The following is a 9582-nucleotide window of genomic DNA, read 5'->3' on the forward strand; positions in this document are numbered from 1 at the left end:
GCAGTTGTGGAAGCTGCATCTATGTCAGCCCCTGCCACCACAAGTGCAGCTGGTACAACAACTGCAACCTCTCCTACGACAGCAGCTACCGCAACTGCAGCTGCCACTACCTTAATAGCCACTGCAACTACAACTGCTACGACGACAACAGCAGCTTTCACCACAAAAGCAGCCACCACTACAAAAGTCCTTGCCAACGCAATTGCTGCCAATATAACTGCAGCCGCTCCTACGAAAGCAGATGCCGTAACTACAACTGCAGCTGCCACTAAGATAATAGCCACTGCCACCAAAACTTCAGCCCACACTACAACAGCCGCTGTCACCACAACTGCAGGGGCTGCTGTTATAATGGAAGATGCAGTTGTGGTACCTGTATCTATGTCAGGCCCTGCCACCACAGCTATAGCTGGTACTGCAACTGCAACCACCACTACGGCAGCCCCTGCCACCACAAGTGCATCCCTTATGACAACTGAAGCCACCACTACTGCAGTTGCCACTACGACAGTAGCCGCTGACACCAAAAGTGCAGCCGCAGCCACAACAGCATCTGCCACCACCTCAACTGCATTTACCACTTCAACAACTCCCGCTGCCACCACAACTGCATCCGCCACCACAACAGTCCCCACCACCACAACTGCACTTGCTACTACAATAGCCCCAGCCACCACAACTGAAGCTGCTACTACAATTGCAGATGCTACCACAACTGCATCTGCCATTATAACAGCAGACCCTGAAAACACAACTGCCATCACCACAACTGCATTTGCGACTTCGACAACTCCCAATGCCACAGCAACTGCAGCCGCCACCCCAACAGAACCAGCCACCACAACCGCCACGACAACAGCAGCTGCCAACACAACTGCAGTGGCCACTACGACAACAACCACAGCCACCACAGCTGCAGGGGCTGCTGTTACAATGGAAGATGCAGTTGTGGAAGCTGCATCTATGTCAGCCCCTGCCACCACAAGTGCAGCTGGTACAACAACTGCAACCTCTCCTACGACAGCAGCTGCCGCAACTGCAGCTGCCACTACCTTAATAGCCACTGCAACTACAACTGCTACGACGACAACAGCAGCTTTCACCACAAAAGCAGCCACTACTACAAAAGTCCTTGCCAACGCAACTGCTGCCAATATAACTGCAGCCGCTCCTACGAAAGCAGATGCCGTAACCACAACTGCAGCTGCCACTACGATAATAGCCACTGCCACCAAAACTGCAGCCCACACTACAACAGCCACTGTCACCACAACTGCAGGGGCTGCTGTTATAATGGATGATGCAGTTGTGGTACCTGTATCTATGTCAGGCCCTGCCACCACAACTGTAGCTGGTACTGCAACTGCAACCACAAGTGCATCCCTTATAACAACTGAAGCTGCCACTACTTCAACAACAGTCCCCACCACCACAACTGCACTTGCTACTACAATAGCCCCTGCCATCACAATGGCAGTAGCTACTATGACAGCTCCTGCCACTACAATTACAGATGCTATCACAACTGCAGCTGCTACTACAACAGCAGCCGCCACTACAACTTCCCCTGTCACCACAACTGCAACCAACACTACAACAGCTGCTGCCAACAGAACTGTAGCCGCTCCTCTGACAGATGCTGCCACTTCAACTACAGCGCCTACCACAAGTTCCCCTGTCACCACAATTGCAGTCACAAACAAGACAGCTCATGCCACTTCAACTGCAGATGCTACCACAACTGTATCTGTCACTACGACAGCAGCTGCATCCACAAGTGTAGCCGCTGCCACAACAGCATCTGCCAACACATTTGTAGCCGATACCACAACAGTCCCAGCCAACACAACTGCATCTGCCACTACATCAGTTGCCCCTGCCACCACAGATGCTGCCACCACAACTGCAGCCGATACGACAACAGTCCGAGCCACCACAACTGCAGCAGCAACTATGACAGTCCATGCCCCTACAATTACAGAAGCTACCACAACTGCATCCACCACTAAGACAGCCCCTAACACCACAAGTGCATCTGCTATCACAACTGTAGCCACCACTACTACGACAACAGCAGCTAAAACCACAACAGCAGATGTCACTACAAAAGCCCCTGTCATCACAACTGCAGCCCACACTATGACAGCCGCTGCCACCACAACTGCTGTCACCACAACTGCAGCTGCTACCACTACAACTGCAGCACCTACTACAACGTCCCCTGTAACCACAATTGCAGTCGCTACATCTAGAGCTCATGCCACTACAATTGCAGATGCTACCACAACTCCATCTGCCACTACAACAGCAGCCGCTGCCACCACAACTGCTGCCACCACAAGTGTAGCCGCTGCCAAAACAGCATCTGCCACCACAACTGCAGCCGATACCACAACAGTCCCAGCCAACACAATTGCATGTGCCACTACAACAGTAGCCCCTGCTTCCACAGATGCTGCCACCACAACTTCAGCCGATACCACAACCGTCCCAGCCACCACAACTGCATTTACCACTTCGACAACTCCCGCTGCCACCTCAACTTCCAAAACCACAACTGCATTTTCGGCTTCGACAACTCCCAAAGCCACCACAACTGCAGCCGCCAACCCAACAGTACCAGCCACCACAACCACCACTAAAACACTCGCTGCCATCACAACAGCAGCTGGCACAAAGACAACTGCATCTGCTGCTAAGACAACTTCCACTGTCACCAAAACAGCAGCTGCCACTACAAAAGCCACTGTCACCACAACTGCAGCCCACACTAGGACAGCCGGTGCCTCCACAACTTCAGCTGCCATTACAACAGCAGACACTGCCACCACAACTGCAGCAACCACTACGACATCCCCAGCCACCACAACTGCTGCCACCACAACAGCTGCTGCCACCACACCTACAGCTCCCAATTCAATATCCCCAGCTGCCGCAACTGCAGCTGCTACTACGACAGTCCCTGCCACCAGAACTGCAGCCGATACCACAACAGTCCCAGCCACCACTACTGCAGACGCAACAACAACAGCCCATGCCATTACAATTGCAAATGCGACAACAACAACTGCAGCAGCCACAACAACAGTTCCAGCTACCACAACAAAAACTACAACAGCCGCCGCCACAACAACTGCTGCTGCTGCTACAACAACTGCAACCACCACTATGACAACTCCTGCAACCACAAGTGCATCCGCTATCACAACTGTAGTCACCACTACAACATCCCCCACCACTATAATAGCAGCTGCTACTACAATAGCCCCTGCAACCACAAATGCAGTCACTACTACGACAGCTCTTGCCACTACAAGTGCATATGCCACTACGACAGCAGCCGCAGACACCACAACTTCTGCCACCACAATTACAGCCGCTGCCACAACAGCATCTGCCACCACCTCAACTGCATTTACCACTTCGACAACTCCCGCTGCCACCACAACTGCAGCTGCCACCACAACAGTCCCATTCACCATAACTGCAATCACCACTACGACAGCCACTGCCACCACAACTGCAGTTGCCACTACCAAAGGCCCTCTCACCACAACTGTAGCCGCAACTACGTCAGCACCTGCCACCACAACTGCAGCTGCTCCCACAACAGCAGCTAATGCAACCACAACAGCATTTGGTATTACAACAACAGCCGCTGTCACCACAACAGCATCCGCCACAACAAAATCCGCTGTAACCACAACTGCAGCCCACAATACTACAGCAGCTACCACAACCAAAACTGCAGCTGCCACTACAATAATAGCCACTCCCACCACAACTTCAGCCCACACTACGACAGCCGCTGTCACAACTGTAGCAGCCACTATGAAAGCCTCCAAAACCACAACTGTAGCTTCTACTACGATAGCCCATGCCACCACAATTGCAGTCGCTACTATGACAGCCCCTGCCACTACAAATGCAGCTGCTTCCACAACTGCAACCGCCATTATGACAGCCCCTCTCACCTCAACTATAGCCACAACTACATCAGCCCCTGTCACCACAACTGCAGCAAATACTATGATAACAGCCAGTGACACCACAACTGAAGCCCCCACTACGCCGGCCCGCATAGTGGTTGCTCCAGTTGTTGTGGCAGTGGCTGGAACTACAAAAGCCCTTGTCTCCACAACTGCAGCTGCTTATACAACAGCTACTGAAACCACAACTGCTGCTTCTACCACAAGAACAGCTGCCACATCCAGAACTGCGGCTGCCAATACGACAGCAGCCACTGCAGCTGCAACTACTACAGCTGCTATCACCAGAACTGAAGCCACCACTACTACACACCCTGCCACAACAACTGCAACCACCACTACGACATCTCCTGCCACCAAAAGTGCATCCGCTATCACAACTGTAGCCACAACTACAACAGCCTCCACCACTACAACAGCCACTGCCAATACAACTGCAGCCACCACTAGTACAGCGCCTGCCACCACAACTGCAGCAGCCACTACGATAACAGCCACGGTCACCACAACTGGAGTCATCACTACGCCGGCCCGCTGCAACCAGAACTGCAGCTGCCTCCACAACAGCCCTTGCCACCAGAACTGCAGCCGCTCCAATGAAATCTGCTTCAAGCAGAACTGCAGCTGCTACCACAACAGCAGGTTCAACAACCACAACTGCAGATGCCACTACTTCTGCAACTACTACTGTAACTGCAACTACGACAGCCCCCGCTACCACAACTGCTGCCACCAAAACTGCAGCCGCAAGTACGACAGCCCCTGCCACCAAAACTGCAGCTGCTACTCCTACAGCCCCTGCCACCACAACTGCAGCCACAACTCCTACAGCTCCAGCCACCACAACTGCAGCCGCCACCACATCTCCATCTGCCACCACAACTCAGACCGCAACCACAACTGTGGCCGCTACTCCTACAGTCCCCGCCACCACAATTGCAGCCGCTACCACAACTGCTGCCACCAGAACTGCAGCCGCAACTATGACAGTCCCCACCACCACAATTGCATCTGCCACCACAACTGCAGCAGCCACCACAACTGCAGCAGCCACAACTATAGCCGCAACCCCAACTGTAGCCGCCACTATGACAGCCCCCGCCAAAACAACTGCAGCCGCCACCACAACTATAGCCGCCACCACAACTGTAGCCGCTACTCCTACAGCCCCCGCCACCACAACTGCAGCCGCCACCACAACTGCTGCCATCAGAACTGCAGCCACAACTACAAAAGTCCCTGCCACCACAACTGCTGCCTCCACCACAACTGCATCAGCTACCACAACTGTAGCCGCCACCACAACTGCAGCCGCAACCATAATTGTAGCTGCCACTATGATAGCCCCCCACAACAACTGCCACAACAACTGCAGCCTCCACCACAACTGTAGCCGCCACCACAACTGCAGCCGCAACCACAACTGTAGCCGCCACCACAACTGTAGCTGTAGCCGCCACCACAACTGTAGCCACCACCAGCCGCAACCACACCGCCACCACAACTGTAGCCGCCACCACAACTGCAGCCGCAACCATAATTGTAGCTGCCACTATGATAGCCCCCGCCACAACACTGCAGCCTCCACCACAACTGTAGCCGCCACCACAACTGCAGCCGCAACCACAACTGTAGCTGCCACCACAACTGAGCCGCCACCACAACTGTAGCCCCACCACAACTGCTACACCACAACTGCAGCCTCCACCACAACTGTAGCCGCCACCACAACTGTAGCCGCCACCACAACTGTAGCCGCCACCACAACTGTAGCCGCCACCACAACTGTAGCCGCCACCACAACTGCAGCCGCAGCCGTAGCCGCCACCACAACTGTAGCCGCCACCACAACTGTAGCCGCCACCACAACTGTAGCCGCCACCACAACTGTAGCCGCCACCACAACTGCAGCCGCCACCACAACTGCAGCCGCCACCACAAATGGAGCCGCCACCACAACTGCAGCTGCCACCACAACTGCACCAGCTATCACATCGGTAGCCGCCACTATGACAGACAACAACAGCATCTGCTACCACAGCTTCAGTCTTTGGCACCACAACTTTAGCCACCATTACAACAGCCCCTGCCACCAGAACTGCATTTGCCATTGCGACAGCCGCTGCCACCACAACTGCAGCTGCCACTACAACAGCCCCTACCACCACAACTGTAGCTGCCACTACAACAGCAGCCGCTGCCACCACAACTGCAGCTTCTACCACAAAAGCAGCTGCTGCAAACAACAACTGCAGCTACCAGCACAACTGCAGCCACTACAGCCTCTGCTAAAACAGACCCTGCAACCACAACTGCAGCCACCACTAAGACAGCTGCTGCCACCACTGCTGCATCAACAGCATCTGCCTCCACCACAACTGCATCTGCCACAATGGCAACACCAACTTCCATCACAACTGCATTTTTACATTACGTCAGCCCCTGCCACCACAACTGCAGCTGCTACCACAACACCCAAGTGAAAAAAGTATATTAATCTATACTTAAATATATGAAATTAAAATAATATACTGAAAATACAATATGTATTTTTCGGATATATCTTAAGTATATACTACACATATAACAACTTCAACACACTTATTAAAAGTGTACTTTAAATTCATCGTTTTTTTCAGCCTTTTACTTTCAGCCTTTTACTGTATGCAATCATCACACTTCAATACACTTATTAAAAGTGTAATTTAAATTAATTGTTTTCAGTCTTTAAGCATACAATATGTTCACTATCATTGAAATTGAAGTACAGTTATGATTGTGTTTAAGTTCAAATGCTTTTATTGTATTTTAGTATATTCATAAAAATACACTTGAAGTTGTTTTTAAATTGAAACATTGCTTTTTTTATGAAACTCTGCTTCTGAGTGATCAAGTACACTATGAGTATACAGTGCCTTGCAAAATTATTCATACCCCTTGGATTGCTTCACATTTTTTGTGCTAAAAAGTGGGATTAAATGTATTTAATTGCCATTTGTTGTCAACAATGAACTCTAATTACTCTGTAATGTCAACGTGGGAAAAATACAAGATTAATAAAAATGTGATAACTAAAATATAGTAATTGCATAAATATTCTATCTTTGCTTAGGCAAGCCTAAATTAGTTCAGGAGTAAAATTTGGCTTAACAAATTACAGAATATGTTTCATGACCCTTCCTCTGTTCCCCATAAATATAACATCTGTAAGGTCCATCAGTCAAGTATTGAATTTCAAGCACAGATTCAACTACAAAGACCAGGGAGCCTTTCGAAAGCCTCCTAAAAGGGCAGTGATTGGTAAATCGGTAACAATATATCAAATCAGACATTGAATATCTCTTTAAGCATGGTCAAGTGAATAATTATGCTGTGTATTATGTATTGAACTACCCAGACACATCAAAGATACAGTCATCCTTCTGAACAGAGCTGCAGGACAGGAATTCAACTTCTCATGGATGTTACCCTGAGGGCATTGGTGATTATGAAGCAGTTTAATGGCTGTGAAGGTTAAAAAAAACAGGATGGATCAACAACATTGTAGTGACTCCACAATAAAGATTTAAATGGCAGAGTGAAAATGATAATACAAATTTACGAATAAATATATTCCAAAACATACATTTTTTATGCAACAGGGCAATAAAGTAATACTGCATTTTTTGTTTGTTGATTTGGCCTAAATGCAAAGCCTTATGTTTGGAGCAAATCCAACACAACACATCACTGAGTAACTGCCGCCTTTTCAAGCATGGTGGTGGCTGCATCATGGTATGGGTATGCTTGACATTGGCAAATACTTATTTCTGGATAAAAAGAAACGGGATGGAGCGAAGCACGGGCAAAATCCTAGAGGAAAACCTGCTTCAGTCTGTTTTACAACAGTTACTGGAAGAGGAATTCACCTTTCAGTAGGACAATAACCTACAACACAAGGCCAAATCTACACAGGAGTTGCTTACCAAGACAGAAAATGTTCCTGAGTGGCCAAGTTACAGTTTTCACTTATATCTGCTTGAAAATCTATGGCAAGATTTGAAAATTGCTCTGTAACCATGAGCACCAACATCGTTTCAGAACATGAAGAATTATAAAAAGAATAAAGGGCTAATATTGCACAACCCAAGTCTGTAAAGCTCTAAGAGACTTTAGTACCCAAGAAGTCTCACTGCTGCCAATGGTGTTTCTAGCATGTATGGACTCAGCGAGCTTAATACTTACGCAATGACTATATTTTAGTTAATTTATATAAATCTTCCACTTTTGACAGAGTTTTTTAGTTAGATTGTTGACAAAAATGTACAATTATATACATTTTAATCCCACTTTATAAGAACAAAATGTGGATAAATCCAAGACACTGGAGTTTCAGTGCCATTAGTAAGTTTTGAAGGTCTTTCTGAATTCCTGTTCAGAAGAGCAATGAGAAAGTTGACAATGAGAACGATTGCTTATTGCACAACTGAGGAACATACTTCCTGAAAGTATACTTTTTCATACCTCAAGAAAATATACTTAAGTATACTTTCAAAAAAGTATATTTAACTTAAACATCCACAAAATATATTTCAAGTATACTTTCTAAAACGCTTGTGCACATTCCCCCAGCATCCTTTTCTTCAGCTAAAGTTTTGATTTATAATATGATATTGTTCCTCATATTTAGCTTATTCAAATGTTTTGATGTTCATTTTCAAACAAAATCTGTAATATGTAATTAAAAGTACAAAATTATTCTGTTTGAAATATTGATTGAATACCATAATATGAACAATTAAAGTGTGAAATGCTAAATGTGAACAGCTCTCAATCATTTGATGGACAGTGCTGCAGTTTTGATGGACTGTGAAGCACCAGCCAAAACTGCTTGGTAAATAGCATGTTAAAATCAATCAAGAAAACCTTCACATTGCAAAATACAATGGCTAATGTGGTTAATAAGTAAAAATGTATATGTATAAGAAAACACAGCAATTCTAATAAAAATACCATTTTAGCAATTCATTTTTCAAATTCATGTGAAATATACATAAAATGTACTTATGGTGTATTCAAAGTATATTTGTTTTGATCATTATATATCATAGTAAGAATATACTTAAGTACAAAAAGCAGCCCAATTTAGGTCATTTAAAATTGTATTTAATATACTTAAATGTTAACAAAATACAAAAAAAATTGACATTAAATGCATTTAAAATGGTTCAAATATGTTACTTAAGTATGATTTAAGCAGATTCTGCAACCACAACTGCAGGTGCAACTACAATGACAGCCACTGCCACCACAACTGCAATCGCGACTACGACAGCCGCTACCACCACAACCTCAGCTTCTACCACAAAAGCAGCTGCTACAACATCGGCAGCTACCACCACAATGGCAGACACCCCTAAGACAGACCCCACCACCACAACTGCAGCAACTTCAATATATCCACATAATTATTCTACCTCATGATGCCATCTATTTTGTGAAGTGCACTAGTCCCTCCTGCAGCAAAGCAACCCTAGAACATGATGCTGCCACCCCCATGCTTCAAGGTCAGGATGGTGTTCTTCGGCTTGCAAGCTTCTCCCTTTTTCCTCCA

General features: G+C 47.4%; 1 protein-coding gene across 1 annotated transcript; it reads left to right on the forward strand.

Moving 5' to 3' along the window:
- Positions 1-1300: 1300 nt before the first annotated feature.
- Positions 1301-3620, forward strand: LOC121841452 (histidine-rich glycoprotein-like). Its single transcript, XM_042309826.1, has 2 exons — positions 1301-1311; positions 2801-3620. Exons 1-2 carry the CDS (start codon positions 1301-1303, stop codon positions 3618-3620), a joined length of 831 nt encoding a protein of 276 aa, XP_042165760.1.
- The last annotated feature ends 5962 nt before the right edge of the window (positions 3621-9582 follow it).

The sequence above is a fragment of the Oncorhynchus tshawytscha genome, linkage group LG31, assembly GCF_018296145.1.
Source record: "Oncorhynchus tshawytscha isolate Ot180627B linkage group LG31, Otsh_v2.0, whole genome shotgun sequence".
NCBI lineage: Eukaryota > Metazoa > Chordata > Actinopteri > Salmoniformes > Salmonidae > Oncorhynchus > Oncorhynchus tshawytscha.